We start from the raw sequence: 18,270 nt of genomic DNA, 5'->3' as shown, positions 1-18,270 counted from the left end.
CTGAAGACTAGAAATATGTTTTTTTAACTGACTTCTTGGATTGTAATTTTATCAATTTTGTCCCTTCAGTGCCTACAACCATTGTGGCAGAAACATTGCCGCCGGAAGTAGTTCAAACCACCATATCCACAACAACTACCACCACCTCACAGAAAGGTCTTGTTAGCACAACATCTGCAGGAGGTATGAAGGAGGGGAGCCGTGGACCGAAACCTCCTCCTGTAATGTCAACTACACGGATTCCACCAATTACCAGCACCTCACCTCTGCCGGAAAAGTTCTGTGAAGCACGAGATGCCAGGGGGATCAGCTGGCCGCAGACACAGAGGGGAGTGGCTGTGGAACGTCCCTGTCCCAAAGGAACTCGAGGTAGGTTTGCTGTTTAGTTTTTTATAGAATCTCAGTTGACGAAAATGTGTGTTTTGGGGTTTCGACTCACATGCTGGTCTACGGCACATTTGATATTTTTACTTGGTTTCTTCTCAGGAATATTATTCAGAAGGGAACTCTAGTAGGCCAGGCAGTGCAGTCAAACCTTCTCTATATGACTGCTATGAGAAAATGTCCTACAAAGCTTGTATTGTGTTTTTAAAAATTTTAAGCCTTAGATCAGCCTTTCACAACTCTTTTGACCCAAAGGAAATCTTGAAATAGCTTTCAGGTCTCTTGGAATCATAATAAATAAATAATACAACAACAAAAATCATAATTTGTTTTTCTAAGGAAGCACATTTTTTAAAGACTTTAACATATCTAAAGCTAAATCATCTTGGATAGAGGGAGGAATGATTTAAATCACTGTCATGTTTTTATTTTTGTCATCTGTGTCCTATTGGGGAGACATCCCTTAACTTCCTGTCCTGTAGACAAAACAGGAAGTGTGAATTCTATCCAACTTGAGAAAATCCTAACTTTTGGGTTGACATCAGAACAGTTAATAGAGGGGACATCTTTCAATTGGGGCACCAATTCTGGGATTTCCTTACTATGAAGGGATTTCCTATCACTTAATGTTTTGGCTATGGGACAGAAAGTAAAGTCTCCCCAATGTGACACCGATAACAAAAAAAATGCACAGGGTCTATAACGCTCCCTTACTCTATGCAAAATGGGAAAAAAACGTTTTGCACATAGTGACACTTTGAATTTTTCATCCCTTCAAAAAGCAGTCACCAGAACAAAGAATGAGCATTTGTCCCCATCATAGAGACAGATACAGCAATAAAAGCCTGATAGAAGTTCCTAACTCTTTACCTACCTGATCTATAAATTACAAAGAAATGTTCTGTCTTTTTATGCAATGTAGCTTACATAAGATAATTTGCATTGTATTGATCTCCTTTACATGTATATAAAAAACCTTGTATAATTCTGTGTCCTTTGTTTGCCAGGAACGGCTTCATACCTCTGTCAGATTGCCACCGGCACCTGGAACATCAAGGGCCCAGATCTCAGCAACTGTACCTCACACTGGGTCAACCAACTGGCCCAAAAGGTTTGTCACTGTCTTTTTCAGCTGAGTCCGCTATTCGCTTTCTAGAAGCCATTACTCATGTGCCGTGTATTGACAAGCCTGACTGATTCGCATTACAGATTAGAAGTGGAGAGAACGCTGCTAGCCTCGCCAATGAGCTGGCGAAACATACCAAAGGTCCCATATTTGCTGGTGATGTCAGCTCCTCGGTAAGACTCATGGAGCAGCTGGTGGACATCCTGGATGCTCAGTTACAAGAGCTGAAGCCCAGTGAAAAGGACTCGGTTGGGCGCAGTTATAACAAGGTAATCTTCACGTCTGCTTTTGAACTATTGGAACCTGCTGTGGCATAATCTGAAATCTGCTGCAGTGCTTTACTTTCTATTATATGGCCATTGGAAAGTTTATAATGTCAAACGTGTCATTCTGTTTATCATAAGTAAAAGCATGATGAGAGCTCCTGGCGTACTTTAAAGAGGCTGTGTAAGCAAAGCATAAAATCACTCTCACAGTTTACACAACTGTCAATCAATGGGCTCATTTCCTTTTAGCCTTGCTGCAGGCTAAGATATATTGTATTACTGTCACGAAGGGATGAGAGGTGGGATGCAGTAAAGCATTGCAGTCCATAGAAGGAAAGGGAGTCGCGTAGAGGGCAGCAGATGCGTTATACACCCTGTTCATTCTGTGTTTGTCTCAGTCAGAACTATTCATTATTTTTCAGCGCAGATTAACGTTGAAAACCAACCAAAGAAACAAATTACAATTACTTTTAATTTTCCGAGACTTCTGTACACTACTTGTTCACTCCACTCACTATGTTGACACTTACAGGCTTATTTAGCACAATAGTGCAAGAAGAAAAGTGCAAACCTGCCATTAGTAAATTGGTCACATTGGGTAATTCCATGTTTATATATATATATATATATATATATATATATATATATATATATATATATATATATATATATATATATATATATATATATATATATAAAAATTATAAAACAAGGAGAGAAAGGTGTTATATGCACTCAAAGGGCTTCATTCCACAGATAAACAAGGACGACAATATAGTAACTATATTGCAAGAGTGGAAGTTAGGCTGTTACTTGCCAAAGTGTGAAATCTCTGTGCAATTAACTTGTTGTTCTATCTTTCTTGTTCATCTGTGGAAGACCTTTGAGTGCGTACAATACCTTTCTCTCCTTCCCTTTCTTTATATAGGAAGTTAAATATATCAAAAGATTCATACAGCCATCACAAATAATTCCTGTATAATGTTTATATCCTATGATTGTCTGCTCCGTGTAGTGGCCATAATGCTCTATTTTCCTGAAAAATAACTTAATTTTTGAGAAAAATACTACATTATAACCACTAGATTTAGCGGACAATCAAAATAAATAAACATATATAAGACACAATACAGGAACGTTTCGTGATGGCTGTGTGAATGCTGAGACATTCACACAGCAAATTATTTTATAAATAGACTCTTAAAGAGGAGGTAAACCCACCCATTTACCAGTTTCAAAAAAGTTTCATTTCCGGCACGTGCCGGAAATGTAACACTCCCATTTCTTTTGCTCTCAATCAAACTGTCAAACCATCCAATGGCTGGTGTCATAACTGTAGCTGTAGATCAAACAGAAGCAAATATGGCAGCTTCCTTGGCTGAAAACGATAGGGGGGTTTTCTTGCACTTTAAGGCCCCTTTCACGCAGTCTGTATCTGGGTTTTCTCCACAGGGGATCATTTTGTTGATCCCCTGCTGAGCTAAGGGGAGTGTCCGGATTACAGGTCCATGTCTGCTCTCTTTATGCAGAGCGGACACAGACACAACCTGGTCAGCTCTATGGGTAGTTGGATGTAAACGGACCGGCTGTTCGTTTACATCTGACTGCCCTCCCATCTGGCCAGCCCGAGGAGACCGGATATCTTTCCGTCTGTTTTTTTTTATGGACCGTTTACACCTGATTGCCCATAGAGGAGAATGAAAGGTCTAATCGGGTCCGCCTGAAAAACAGACAGGTGCACCTTATCAGACCGCTCGTGTAAAAGGGGGCCTAAGTGTCAATGTGACATTTTCTTGGACCCCTGTCCTGTCCATTGTTTTGGGCCCCCAGAAATTGTAGATTATAACCAAGCAGATCATCCATGAAAGTTGTGATCATCTAGGGAAAAACAAACTTCCTTTCCATTTCTGTTCCCGAACCAGAGGTTGCACATCTGTTTAGGATAACTGGCTTTGGTTGGCAACGTGCAGTCCAATAAAGGCACTTAATAGGATAGGCATGATCTGGTATTAGGCAGTGCACACCATGAATATGCACAGGTTGGCAGTAGTCTCAGAAAATATCATGGCAATGTTGAGTCTGAGGTCTTCCCATCTACAGTCGCCCCCAAGCTTTATTGATTCTTGTACTTATACTTGCTTTTACTTATCACAGTTTTTACTCATATCAGATTAAGGTCTCCAAAGAATGATGGGTTCTTTGAAATCTTTCCCTCATTAGGTTATTTCATACATCAAATCCTGATCTCCTTTTGCAGAATAATCTCCCTTTTTAATGTAATATTCTGGTTTTCTTTCTACAAAGCTCCAAAAACGAGAGAAGACTTGCAGAGCTTACTTAAAGGTATTATTTCCTATTACCTCCTAACGTCTTGTGGTTCCCTTCCTCCGTGTCACACTACGCGTCTATCCGTCTTGAATACCGGGAATCTGGCCAGAATATAGCTGTGAGATGGAGGGTGAATTCATCCTCATTAAAGGGGGTTTCTACTTTGCCTTTTAAAATGTATTCAAATCTTCAGCTCAGTAATGCAAAGATAGAAGGATTAAGGTCTTCATTCTGTTATTGCTCACCCACAAGTAATAACTTGTGATTACTGACTAGTTATCGCTTTATGGCTTTTTAGCTAGTTATAGCTTTTAAATATTTCATGTATAATCCATTAATAGAGCGTTCTTCACTTTACAGAATACATACTACAAAGTAGTAGTTTTTCCAGTTGTTTAATATACATGGTACAAGCTGAAATCCCCTTTTAATCTTCATAAATGCTTGACTGGCCAAGCTCTCGCTATCTGACGGCTGAGCGCGCAGTCCGTGTGCATGTTAAGAGTCGCCGTGAGGAACCATTTGGTAATGAGATCACAGGACATCTGCAAAAAGGACACTTATTGTCCCCTAATGGGTGCAACCTCCCCCCGTCTCACTCTATCACTCCCACTAATATGCTATGATTAGCAATTTTATTTGTAGTATAAAAAAAATCTGTTTTTACCGCACTGCTGTCTGTCATTTCCCTCATTATGCGTCACCTTTTGTCACAAGCCGCTGCTTATTACACTGCATTCTGACCTTAATTTCTAACCGGTGTCACTGGCTCTGCTCTGAAATGAGTTCTTCTGGCCAGCTAAGAAAAATGAACCTCTTCATTGCTAAATCAAATGCCAATTTTCACTATGCAAATGTAAGTTTTTTTTTTTTTTTTTTCCTGGTGGCAGAGGAATAATTTAACATTTTAAGATATGAAGCCTTGGTCCATAGTACTTTGATATTAATGCAACAGACCAGTTGGATTAAGTGCTATCAACAGGAACACTAAACTATCCCGAAGAAGCCTTTGCCATCACTAGTCTTTTGAGGATTTTGAGATGAATTGGTTGTATAACAAAGGTGGTCAGAATGTTAAAAAAACAACAAAAAAAAACATTCCGAGACCTAGGTCTCATTGGTTATTTTGTATTTCCCACAGAATTACCTGCCTTAGCACTTCTACCACTAGGAGAGAAATTTCGTAAATCCAATTTTATCAAATTTCTAAGATTTGTAGGTTAGTCTTAATAACGTTTGCAGCATTTTCAACCAGCTATAGAATCGCTAGCTTTTAGTGCCACTCATGTTGACCAATTAAACTGTTGACGTCCTTGGCACTCCAATGGTTTGTAGCTGCTTAGACAAGCATTGTCATCCACTACAGCAGAAAATTGGTGACGCCTACACCACAGATAACAAGTAGAGCGAATGTTGGCTGCTATAAATTTCCACTAAAGTGTGGCTTGTGTGACCTTAGGATAGTGGATCCTTGACGGTAATTTTAAGCTTGACATTGGCACCTTCCTTGCATTGGGTAAGTGGTTCGTAAATGGCTAGAGCATTGCTGGCATCCTAAATGATGCCAAAATGCTCAGAAGATAAGGAAGTAAATATTGAAATTGTGACCCACTGTCTAAATATTTGAAAACTGTCAATGCTTGCTAAGTCTTAACTTAATTTTTTAATGGAGTCAGTTGAAGTGGGCACCTTAGCACTTTATATTTGAACAGAGATGGCATTTCCTTGTATAGGCATTTCTAGCTATTTATACTTTAACATAATCCAGGCTTGGTCAAGACTAAAACCAAAAAAATGTTCTGTGAAAAAAAAAATAGCCATCCAAACAATGTAAGACAATCAAAGGGGCGAGCAGGGTCAGGTTACAGACAGAGAAGCTGTTGAGATGGGAGAAGTTGTAAAGAAGACAGCCAATGGTATGAATGGATATGGTCAATGGACCAACCAGCCTGCCCATAGATGGATCGAATCTCCCCGATTCCTGCTGAAGATTCGATCCATGTATAACCAGTTTTAGGGAAAACAATTACCTTTTATTTTTTATTGGTATTTATGTTTTAATTATTTATGTTTGTCACATCACCTGCATTTTCTGCAGATCATATTCTGGCATTTATCCAACCAGATTCAATATCTAGTTAAATTGAGTATTCAGAAAGGTGTGTTTTTTTTTTTTGAGCAAAAAAGTAAACCTACATCTATTATTATTATTATTGCATACATCATTTAAAATAGTTCCGCTGACACTATGGAAAAATACCAAGAAGTATTTTTCAAATACTTGAAAAAAAAAATTTCCACAAAATACTGCTTACTTTATACACATAACTCAAGCCACAAAAGATATATATATATATATATATATATATATATATATATATATATATATATATATATATATATATATATATCTTTGCAATTCTAGTGGCTAATTGATGGTCATTCTTTCTCCTATGCTTGAATGCGAGTTATATTACTGCTTATTACTCCCCCATGTTGCATCTGGCGTCTCTGGTAGAGTTGTGTAATACATGCACAGAGAGAAACAGATCTACAGATGGTTTGGCCTTTAGCTTAATTGATTACTTTCGAGTTCATATCGGTTGTGTACCTTTTTAAAATCTGTTTCCATTTATGTTATTTTGCGTGTCTGATTTTCAGGGACTGAGCTTCAAGTTGCACATGTTTAGTCTTCACAATCGGGAATTGACAATAAACCTGTCGGCTGCAATCGTTATCTTTACACCCAGTTACGGGGCTATTAGTGGACAGATGAAGGAGGCCAAAAAGGGGCAAGCTTGGTTTGCTCTCTATACAGTTTCCTCAACATTGAAACACAAACAGTTGTAAATAGTTTAACATCCCTCAGTGGGTCACTAAGCCAAATTTGCACATAAAATTAAATGACTCAGACGCAGAATTGTATCCTCAACGTTGTTTAATTTGGGACTGTTTTGTTCTTGTCAACCAATTTAAAATAGTCTTGACAAGCTTTTTTTCCCCCCCTTTTATTTTTTATTTTTATTTTTTTTGAGGGGGGGGGGGGGTACTGTGCAGAAGTGACTATACACACAACTGAACAAATGTATCCACAGTTTTGATGGTTTACTCATTTTTTTATTTTTTGTCCGAAGCAGGCAGAACTTTTTTTTACCATTTCTACCTTGAACATATTGCTGTGTTTTCTCTGGCTTGAATTTATTGACACAATTTATTATTCACAACCAAAGCCAGCCATAGAGGGTTTGAATCAGCGAGGTCTGGCCAAGATTCTAACCATGTATGGGCAGGCTGATTGTACCCAAGTCGATTGATTGATCCACTTGGGTACAACCAGCATTTTGGATGTCGGCTATAGTCGCGAGCAATAATCACTGCGTGTTCTCTTGGCCAGGATGGCTCCCCCAGCCCCCTCACCAGGAGAACATAATAGCTTCACGGGTGGGATTTCCCCATCAATATTGATTTGTTTATGGGGGAATTGATCTTGGTTGCAGGAAAGAAAAATGCTCCATCTATGGCTGGCGTTGGTGGTGCCCTTCTGCCTTAGCCCAGTTGCTGATTTCATCACGCAAAAGAACCCTTGGATTAAGCACTTATGGTTGAACTTTTAGCTATTTTTTTTTTTTCAGGAAAGCAATGATCTTTATAATGATGACTTACATAATTGTATCACATTCAAGCAGCATCTAAGTTCATTAAGTAGATGCTAAGCATAGATCATACCTAAACAAAGATGGTTCTGTCCCTCTAAAGAAAAAGTAGTGAAGTACTGTGATCTCTGGGAGAGGTAATAAATACCGGTGTTGCACATTACATAGCTGCATGCATAACTTGCACTTGACATGAACAGACAAATTCTGGTGCTAGGTTCTATTTAAAGTGGATGAATCACTTTGATTATGGCCTTGTCCTGTTGACCTGTCTCAACCAGGATGAGTTTAACTTGACTAGAAATTAGTCATGGCAGACATTCCTTACCTACAATCCCCTCATTACTCAAATTCTTTAAGTATCTCAATAAAACAGAGTGTGCAGTCTTTAATCTAGGATCCAACCCATGTGCTTAATATCTTGGTATGGTGCCTGGTTTAAGTGCACTTCAAATATACATCACATTTCTGGTTTAGACTTTCCTTGGCAGCTACTTAATGCCATAAATGCAGCATGACCAATAATTACAGAGGTATTTTTCTTTTGGCTATGTTATGCATATTTTTTTCTCCTCTTTATAGTTTACTGGCAAGCTCTCTATGTATTTATTTTAGCTGTGGTTGCGCTGTACGGCTTCATTTTATGCATGTTCTTCCTTCCAGGTGTACGTATATTTTGTTGCGATTTTCAGTCCAGATAGATTATCGTTTGCATACATTATCATGACCTTCCATATTGTTTATCAGATGGCGCTAAATGGCTCCTGGTGGGTATAGAGGGACCTAACATTGACTTGTTTTTTTCGATTAGGCAATTGTTGACACTGTGGACAATCTGCTAAGGCCAGACGCTCTTCAGTCTTGGAGAGATATGAATTCTTCTGAGCAAACCCATGCTGCCACCATGTTGCTGGATACTCTTGAGGAAGGAGCTTTTGTACTGGCGGACAACCTTGCAGACCCAACGAGGGTCACCATGCCCACAGAAAATATAGGTGAGTGACTAAAATACACCTTCATCTGTAGAATCTCTGTGTGTAGAAATATATATAGATCTATATCTATCTATCTCATATATATATATATATATATATATATATATATATATATATATATATATATATATATATATATATATATATATATATATATATATATATATATATACTATTTTATTAAAAAAAATTCACTTAACGTATATCTAAAGGCAATTTTTTTTAAAGTTTTGGATAGAATGATAAGGGACTAGACCTCCTGCCAGCTGTCAGTTTTTATTGCTGTCTGTACCCCCATTAGAGAGATTCACTCTATTTGTGGGTTGGCCCCAGAAAGCAGTAGAGTGGAAATCTTCAAGTGAGGATACTAGTTCTGGGGGCCTGGGGGTCACCAAGGGATTCCTTTAATTTACAGTGATTTCCTCTTACTTGCTGGGACAGGAAGTGAAGGTATATTTCTCCAATGGGACAAAGATGGCAAAATTTTAACCCTCCCTTACTCCTATCCAAAATGAAAAAACAAGTTTTCCCTTTAGTTCTACTTTAACGTGCTGCTTTATCATACATTTGTCTTGGAAACAACACTGCAGCAGCCTCTCAAACCTTCCAATTCCAGCCAATCCCAGACTTTGACCCTTATTGGCACTACTAGTGTTTACCCAACTCGCATTGCTGCTTATACATACCTATTGGTCAGTAAGGCTGCCCGCCATAGTAATTGACCTATAGAACTGTGTTGGGGTGAGGCTTGGCTTTAGGTTCCGCCTCTGTCTGGAAGCATTAGAGATTTGCCTGTATGAACCGGACAGATTTTGGCCATGATGGGAAGTTTAAAAAGGCTGCTGTAACTGCTTGCACTTTAAAACTAAAGTTTAGGTATGATTTTTATTGCATAGTTACATTGGTCCACTTTGGCCAAATGTAAGTATGCATATGTCATACCTGTAGAACAGCTGTGGAAGCGAAAGAATTGCTGTAGTGGTCGCCACTACTATAGTGATTGCCACTGTCTTTCAGGTTTTGTTCTCATGATCTCACCGTTATTGGTGCACCGAAAATGGTGATGCTGAAATAAAAAAAAAAAAATTCTGAATGCACTTGGCTGAAACCAAGATTGATGTTAAAAAACAAATATATATATATATATATATATATATATATATATATATATATATATATATATATATATATATATATATATATATATATATATATATATATATATATATATATTTTAGAGATAGATAGAGATATATACATTTCTATACATATATTATATTCAACTTTTTATTTAATATCCTTAATTTAAATGAATGTGAATTTGTCGGCCATTATTGGCACCTTTTTGAAGTGGTGTTAAAAATCCTGCTTGCTGCATTTTTGGTGCACATTTGGCAAACCGCACTAAGAACACTCATCACCATTGTAATGCATTAAAAAAGCAACAAGAACATTTTAAAAATGCACCCATGTTGCGTTTTTGATGCATTTTGTGAGTCGCATGACCAATGCAATCACACCATAAGCAAGGTAAAAATCATGGCAGTTTTTAGGAGCCATTATTGGCAAACTGCTGCAAACCCTATTTCGAAATTTCGGTGCATCGTTCGTCACTGCCCCATTTCGCCACACTGTCCAGAGAACGCCTTGCATCCATTGGGAAAATTGCAAGGCATTGTGTGAATGCCGAGCGAGCAACCTCCTGTGGTTCCTATACAGCAGGGCATCTGGAAGACTGTGGCGACTGCTACATTGACACAATAAAATCCATACCTCGATTTCAGTTTCAAACCTTTAGCCCTGGTTCACACTGGGTACAATTTGGAACGATTTGAGATGCGATTTGACATGTCAAATCGCATCTCAAATCGGCGGCATTTGCCGGCAATTGTCGGCAATGGCACTGTCCTAATCAGTGCGACGCCGCATCTGCGATTTCAAAAAGTAGTTCCTGTACTACTTTTTGCGATTTCGGGCCGCGATTTACATTAAATTGCGGCCAAAATCGCGGCCGCGATTTTGAATTCGCAGCAGTGTGAACCTAGGCAGAATCCTAAAAATTTTTTTTACCAACAGGTTCTCTTTTTAGAGGAGGGCAAGGTTTATATCTGCACGTCAGTCGTGCAGAAAGAGCAGCATGTTGTCTTCCATTTTCGTGTAATTATTAAACTTCATTAATTGTTAATTAACGAGGGAGGATTACTGTGATGATTCTTCTATTAATTGAATTTTTGTTTGAAAAAGATGACTGTGCAGGGAAGGCATCCTGCGTAAATATTTTCCCCCTGGCACAGCAAAGTTTAGCTTTGGGAGCGTGAAGTGGAAGGTTTGAAAATTCCCAGGTTTGGAGATATATTGAGTTGTTCTAAGCCTACCAAATGTCAAAGGAGCCCAAAAAAAAACCTGAATCTTATAATGTAACATTATAAGACTATTAAGAGGAATTCTGCAGAGTTCAGTTTCAATGTGCCTTTCATAGACTCTGAGCATGGTTTTTCCTTTAACAAGGGGCTTTAACAGAACGGTTTCAGTGTTTTGCGCACATGTTGAGTTGTGTTCATAATGGCTGCATTGTAACCATCGCTGTGTGTCTGTCCTCTCTCCTTCACCACAACTAGTCCTGGAGGTGGCTGTACTCAGTACAGAGGGCCAGGTGCAAGAGTTGAAGTTTCCTCAGGGCAATAAAGGAGGTAACCTGATCCAGCTCTCGGCCAACACCGTCAAACAGAACAGCAGAAATGGTAAGTCGCCGGTCACGTGGTTTTCTCGCCATTGTTCCATCGCTTAGATCTGTAACCTTAGGATCCCAATTGTTTATTAGTAAATGCCAACTTTTCTTCCTTTTAAGAGCTGTGGAAACATCTGTATGGCAGCTCTAGTTTCTGCCGTGCTTTGCAACCTTCTGCAAAACAGACTTTGTTTTGTTGGCTGTGGCTAAAGAGGACCTGTCTTCTTTACGAAGACCCAATGGATTTGCAATTTTCTGGGTGGTGGTGCTTTTTTCTTTCTACTGTGGAGAAGTTATAGTACATCCAACAGATTTAAAAATAAATTTTTGTAGTTTAGGTGCTTTTTATAGTTGACTATTTTAGGTTTCAATAAACAAACATTTTTTGGTAATAGGTGGTGTATTTTTAGGTTAATTTTTTTCTTTCTACTGTGGTATGCCCAACGCATTGAAACAGTCTGTTTAAAGTTTATATGTTTTTTAGGTTTTAATGAGCAAAACTTTTTTTGGGTGATGAACAATGTCTATAGAGACCATGGAGGCATTATAATACATCCAACTCCTTTTTAAAATATGTATATGTTGATATTTTCAATAAAAAGTTTGGAAAGAAAAATCTATATATTGTTTATTTAAATTTAGAATTTTAGCTTTTTTGGATGATATATTATGTCTTGTAAGATCCTCTCTTTTTTATTCTTTTTTTATACTATGGAGACATTATATGCTACATATGCATATTTTATATCTCAAATTGTCAAAAAAATGTTGGCGATAGGTGATGTCTTGTAAGATACTCTTTCTTTTTACCGTGGAGACGGTGTAATATTCAACTTTAAAGCATATCGAAAACCATTTTTTTAATAGAGTGGAATGGTTAAGACCCTTGTTGAGTTTTTTTTTTTTTTTTTTTTTTTCTGGCCATTTTTTCATCTGGAAAGAAAAGTGGGAGGTAATGTTTCTAAAGTAAAGGAAATTTTTAACTAATCAGTTGTCACCCAGAAACAGTCTTCTGAATGGAACATATCCACACTGTGCCAGTTACCACCTTAAAATTTTAAATCGTCCTTCAATTTCTATGACAGTGGTGGACAAATGGAGAGGGTAAAGCAAACATAAAGCAACAGAAACCACAAGGAGACTCTAACCACTATATCCAGAATGGAAAAAAAAGCTTTAGATACGATGTATTCTTAATTTATGGCATAAACCATATCTATATGTTAATGAGAATTGTGTTCTCTCCCCAACCATAGGTCTTGCCAAGCTGGTGTTCATCCTGTACAAGAGCCTGGGTCAATTCCTCAGCACCGAGAATGCCACCATAAAACTGGGTGGAGAATTCGCTAACAGCAACCACACCATCGCCGTCAACTCCCATGTCATCGCTGCCACCATCAACAAGGAGTCCAGCCGTGTCACTTTATCGGATCCCGTGCAGTTCACACTGGAACACATTGACGTGAGTGATCCTCTTTTATTCTCTCTATGCAGGAATAGCAGAGGAGCTTTGTCAAAGGGAGGTTTTCTTGAGGGCAAAAGAAAAGAAAAAAAAGGAAGAGGGGGGGGGGGGGGGATAAAACAAAGTTTCCATTAGGATCTGAAGTGCGCCTCTAGGTCACAGAAAGAATTTCTTTGAGTCACCGAACATAAAATTAAATGAAAGCTGGATCAGTGATTATTAGAACTTAAGTGTATTCTTAATGAAAGCTAATTCGCTGGCAACATGAAAATGTAAATGAGCCGAGTTCATTTGTGAGCGAAAATTAACTCTTACCTTAGCAGCAGGGCAGCTCCATCTAAACTCTGATTACACTGTATAAATTAGCAGATTTAGATGCCTCCGAGTGTAAAATCAGCTTTGGATGCCAACCTCGGGGAGGAAAGCCGTGTAAATAATGACACTTGCTATAGTTCTTTTAAATACTTTTTTTTTTGCTATTGTGTAGAAATCTTCATTACCTTGCTGAGTAATTACAGCGGAATTAGCCTTTGCCTCTGTAAAACAAGTTGGATTTGTGAACTTTGTTTCTTCCAAAGGGAAATGTCATGTGTCTTAGGATGACACAATCTTAAAATGAAGTGTAAACTGCTTATACTTTGCCTTTTCTGGTCCTTCCTTTCTTCTTCTTCATCAAAATGCTAATGTTTTTAAATAAAAACTTTCAGTTTTTATAGCATACCTGGTTTTAGAGCCAGTGACTTCATCATTGGGTCACAGTGGTTCCCTGTGTATTGTAGGCGGATCATGGCTGGTGGGGAGGGGTCAGCAGGGTGCAGTATATAGCCCCCTGTAAGCATCACAGCACTCTGCCTCGGTACTCCTCTCAAGAGTAGGTTAGACTTGAACGTTGGGTGTTCGTTGGTCAAAGAACTGAGAATATGGGGCGTTCGTGGCAAAATGCATGCAGACATGATACAAGAGATGGGCAGCGACTGCAGACATGATACAAGAGATGGGCAGCGACTGCAGACATGATACAAGAGATGGGCAGCGACTGCAGACATGATACAAGAGATGGGCAGCGACTGCAGACATGATACAAGAGATGGGCAGTGACTGCAGACATGATACAAGAGATGGGCAGCGACTGCAGACATGATACAAGAGATGGGCAGAGACTGAGGACTTTGTACAGGAGATGGTCAGAGTTTGTGGACATGCTGCAGTAGACTGTCAGACACTGGGTATATACAACATGAGACTGCTAAACATCACTGCTATAACAGGGCCATAAGGAAGCACAAATTGGCGTCTGCAGAGTACTTGAGGACTGCAAAATTAGTGACAAAGGGTTGCATGTGGTCCCTAGGCCACCAGTGCCTTAAAGGGAGTCTTTAATTTCAAGTGAATGTATCCTTTGATTTCTGTGGTTGCTGAGTGAAGGTGCTGCTGTAGATGGCTGTTCATTTAGGCACCCAGTGGCCATGTCATCCCAGGACACTTATCAGAGAAGGGCTTAGACCTTGCACAGTTCTCCTTACCTCTATATATAAAGTCTGACTTGACTTGAAGTTTTATCCACATATACTTCTACGGAGAATATTCCATCATTCAGGGAAATGGCAGCCACATGAGCAGCGAGAGTAGGAGTTGCCAGATGAACGTCACCACTGGATTTTTCAAGAGGGTCACGAGGCAAATTGCTGAGGTTGTACCACCAAAAAAAAGATGGGCATCAGATAATGCATAGCTCAGAATATCACTCAGTCAATGAAACACATGTGAAGAATGACTTATTAGCTTGTCTCTCCCATTTTGCTCGCCACGGGTGAGGCAGCAGAATTTTTATTTTATTTTTTCCTGAGGTTAAAGCAGATATTGCAGAATATTGCGGAGTTTGTTTGCTCCCTCTTGTCAACTCCCTTTCTCTGTAACACCGAGCATATTTCTATAGTGCTTTATCTCATTCAGCTCTAAATAATGGATTATCTGTCCTTGAGCGAGAAGAGCTGCAGCTAAGAGTTGTGGAAAAAAGAGCCTTGGAGACGAGGAATGATCCTGATAACAGGGTATAAGATCTAAAACACGCTCACTTAAAAAGTTCAGGCGTTCTGCGCTCGTTACATCCACTTGCCAATGAATGGAATGGCATTGTGACAGTGGCAATTCTGGCACAAAACTGTGGCTGTATTGTGCGGCCCGTGTAGTCACTGTTTTTTTTTTTACTTGATTGGGTAGCAAGGAAACTGAAATCATTGTAGAGTGTAGGATTATGATGACAAAAGCTAAAATGTTTTAGGGGTTCTGGTATGTGGGGCTCAATTCCAATGACCATTGTGTATCGTTCCCAGAGCCGAATACATGCAGGATGCAAATTGTTAATGCTTAGGGCGCATGGCGTTACTGCATCATCATGCATTGAGGAAATCCATTAATTGGGCACTCGATGTGTTTTGAGCTTTTTTCCGTTGTCAACAAAAAAACATGCACCACCTAAATATGTATTCCACCAAAATGTTGGGAGATTTCGGAGAGTTAAATCACTTGACTAAAATCTCAAGGCTTTAAAGGTGAGCTCTGAGTTCCTGGCTCTGCATGCTTTCTGTGCTCATTATGGGGTGTTCCCACCATGCCTGCTGGTTGTGTATTTCTTTTTATATTGGGGATAGTTTAACATCAGGAGCAGGAACACACAGGTGAGCAGAAGCAATAAAAAACCGGTGGACTGGAGAAGTGAGACTTGTCACGGGGGGGACATTACAGGTGGAGTGGATGTGTAAAGCAGGTCTTGGATGATGCAATTTTCTTTCCTTTTACCACGGGTGGAAGGAAAGAAAATAGCTAGATTCCCCCATTAGCACAGTCAGCAGTGATGGGGGTGGGGAATGTCTCCCGCTACGCTATTGTAATCTGCCATTGTGGGGACACAGGGAGCATTCCCAGCCAGCAGAATACAAGGGTTACTGCTAGCGGCTGTAGCCGATGGCAGTAACCGTATGTAGAAAAGTCCAACAGGCTGTTTGTACGCAAGTCGTTGAATGAAATTACTTGGGTACAAGGAGTCTGCCCATAGATAGACCAACATTTGTCCGGTCCTTGCTAAACTGGCTGAATTTTGATCCATGTATGGCATGCTTAAGAAAGCAGGGGCTGACTTAGTCCACCATGCTCCATCTACGATTAAAATATCACCTTTGAGTAGGGCAATCTTTTAGAATGGCTCCTAGAGAAGAGAAATTGTACTATTTGTCCACCTTTCACCGTATAGACATGGATTGGTTGGTATGAGCAGCATTTTGGTCAAGGTTTTGAAATTGATTTGATTCTGGTAGATCATGATGTCTTTAGCCGTTTTCATTTTATTATTGACGATAACATGCCTCCATACTGAATTATTTGTTCTCTTGCAGCCCAACAATTATTTCAATGCCAACTGCTCTTTCTGGAACTACTCTGAGAGAACCATGATGGGTTATTGGTCCACTCAAGGTTGCCGTCTCGTAGAAACAAATAAAACCCACACAACCTGCGCTTGTACCCATTTGACGAACTTTGCGATCCTGATGGCGCATCGAGAAATTGTTGTAAGTACAGTAGAGTAAAGTATTTTTATATCATAAGAATCTATACTGTTTAATAACATTTAAGGGGGGGTTGCTAACACTGGAGCACACATAATCTGGTGCAGATGTGTGCTTAGTAAGCAATCAGCTTCTAGGTTTTATTGTCAAAGCTTAGCAGAACAAGCTAAAGTTAAAAGCTGATTGGTTATTATGCACCAGATTTTGTGTGCACCAATTTTAGTAAATCCCTTGAAAAAGTAAGCTTTGACAATTCAGATATAAACTGAAGAATTCAATATGAAACTAATGCTGCCATTAAAGAAATCTAGATCTGCCAGTGCCAAAGGCACTCATAGATATGATTCAACAGGCAATTGTTCATCATAATGGGTGGTGATGTCTCATTTATGGACCAAAATAAGTATATGAGAGGTTGGAGTTACATCTTCTTATCCATCAGAACAGAAGATGATGGTTGTGCTTGATGACTAGTCATTGGCAGCTCTACAACAATGTGGAGACCCTTCCAAATAGCGATGACCACCCAAATTGAACAATCCAAATTAAATCATTAGAGTGCTAGTTGGTTATCTAGAAGAGTCCACAATTAAGAGTAAGAGTAGCCAACATTTTTTCGAGGAGTAACAGTCAGCCTTCATTAGGGCTCAAATGTAAATGACCGCGTTCCCTATAGGACTCAAATCAAAAGTCTCTTGGGAAGAGTTCTTTGTCGGTCATTAGAGACGTGTGCTGGAAATGTTTGCCCAATCCATAAATGCACAGACATTTCCTAGCCAAACATTTGTCAGCCAGCCTGTCCTCGGGAGATGAACCATTGCCTGGACAGTTTCTGAAGCCTATTCTGATCATAACTATCTGAGTCCAAGAAAGGTTGGACAGTCAATAGAAAGGTCTGCCATCTCTTCTGACTGATCATTCTATGAGCTGTGTTGACAATTATGTGATGGAGATTATTGGTGGGTTAAGATACAAAGCTTGTGTAGGTGTTGGGCAGTGTAACGTTGCAGAAAGTTTTAACTTGTTTTTGTACGTGTGCCTGTAAATATATAATAAATGTAATGGCCTGCTCTGATCTCTTGCAGTACAAAAACCAGATGCATGAACTGCTCCTTACTGTCATCACATGGGTGGGCATTGTCATCTCCCTGGTCTGCCTCGCCATTTGTATCTTCACTTTCTGCTTTTTTCGCGGCCTCCAAGGGGATCGGAACACCATACACAAGAATCTTTGCATCAACCTGTTTATCGCAGAGTTCATCTTTTTGGTGGGCATTGATAAAACCAACCATGAGGTAAGGATCCCAGCTGAATAAAGCTTGATTCTATTTTTCTGCTCTATTAATGTCCATCTCTATGATTTTTTTTTTTTTTTTTTGCAGGTACTTTAATTATCTTAGGGAGATTCATTGCCATTTAGGGCTTTATGGAAGAAACGGCACTTCCATGCTTGATGAATCATGTGACCTCCTCCTATAGTGCAATGCTTAGGCTTGCTGGGCAATTGCAGGGTCCAAACACTTGTTTCAGGTGAAGGGCAGTGCCTTCAACCTTAGAAGAGACTATGGGCCAAATCCACAAAAGGGATACGACGGCGTAACTGCTGTTACTCCGTCGTATCCCTGTTCCTAACTATGGAACTGATCCACAGAATCAGTTTTCCATAGTTAGGGGGAAGATCCGGCATGTGTAAGGGACTTACACTGCCAGGTCTTAGGATGCAGTACCGCATCCGACGCTGGGGGCATTTCGTGTCGAAATGCCG

General features: G+C 39.4%; 1 protein-coding gene across 39 annotated transcripts in view; it reads left to right on the top strand.

Moving 5' to 3' along the window:
• ADGRL2 (adhesion G protein-coupled receptor L2) overlaps nucleotides 1-18,270 on the top strand; it is a 258,675-nt gene that overhangs the window by 195,367 nt on the left and 45,038 nt on the right. For 28 of the 39 annotated variants that reach the window (XM_040360598.1, XM_040360602.1, XM_040360599.1 and 25 more), the window contains 9 exons: nucleotides 70-369; nucleotides 1,392-1,495; nucleotides 1,594-1,779; nucleotides 4,081-4,119; nucleotides 8,569-8,752; nucleotides 11,371-11,493; nucleotides 12,737-12,942; nucleotides 16,335-16,508; nucleotides 17,591-17,800. In XM_040360598.1, the coding sequence (XP_040216532.1) occupies nucleotides 70-369; nucleotides 1,392-1,495; nucleotides 1,594-1,779; nucleotides 4,081-4,119; nucleotides 8,569-8,752; nucleotides 11,371-11,493; nucleotides 12,737-12,942; nucleotides 16,335-16,508; nucleotides 17,591-17,800 (1,526 nt within the window). The remainder of the gene's footprint in view (nucleotides 1-69; nucleotides 370-1,391; nucleotides 1,496-1,593; nucleotides 1,780-4,080; nucleotides 4,120-8,568; nucleotides 8,753-11,370; nucleotides 11,494-12,736; nucleotides 12,943-16,334; nucleotides 16,509-17,590; nucleotides 17,801-18,270) is intronic. The other 11 variants (XM_040360600.1, XM_040360613.1, XM_040360634.1 and 8 more) reach the window with 1 other exon arrangement.

This window comes from Rana temporaria, chromosome 7 (assembly GCF_905171775.1).
Source record: "Rana temporaria chromosome 7, aRanTem1.1, whole genome shotgun sequence".
Lineage (NCBI taxonomy): Eukaryota > Metazoa > Chordata > Amphibia > Anura > Ranidae > Rana > Rana temporaria.
This window is presented reverse-complemented; position numbering and strand designations above follow the sequence as displayed.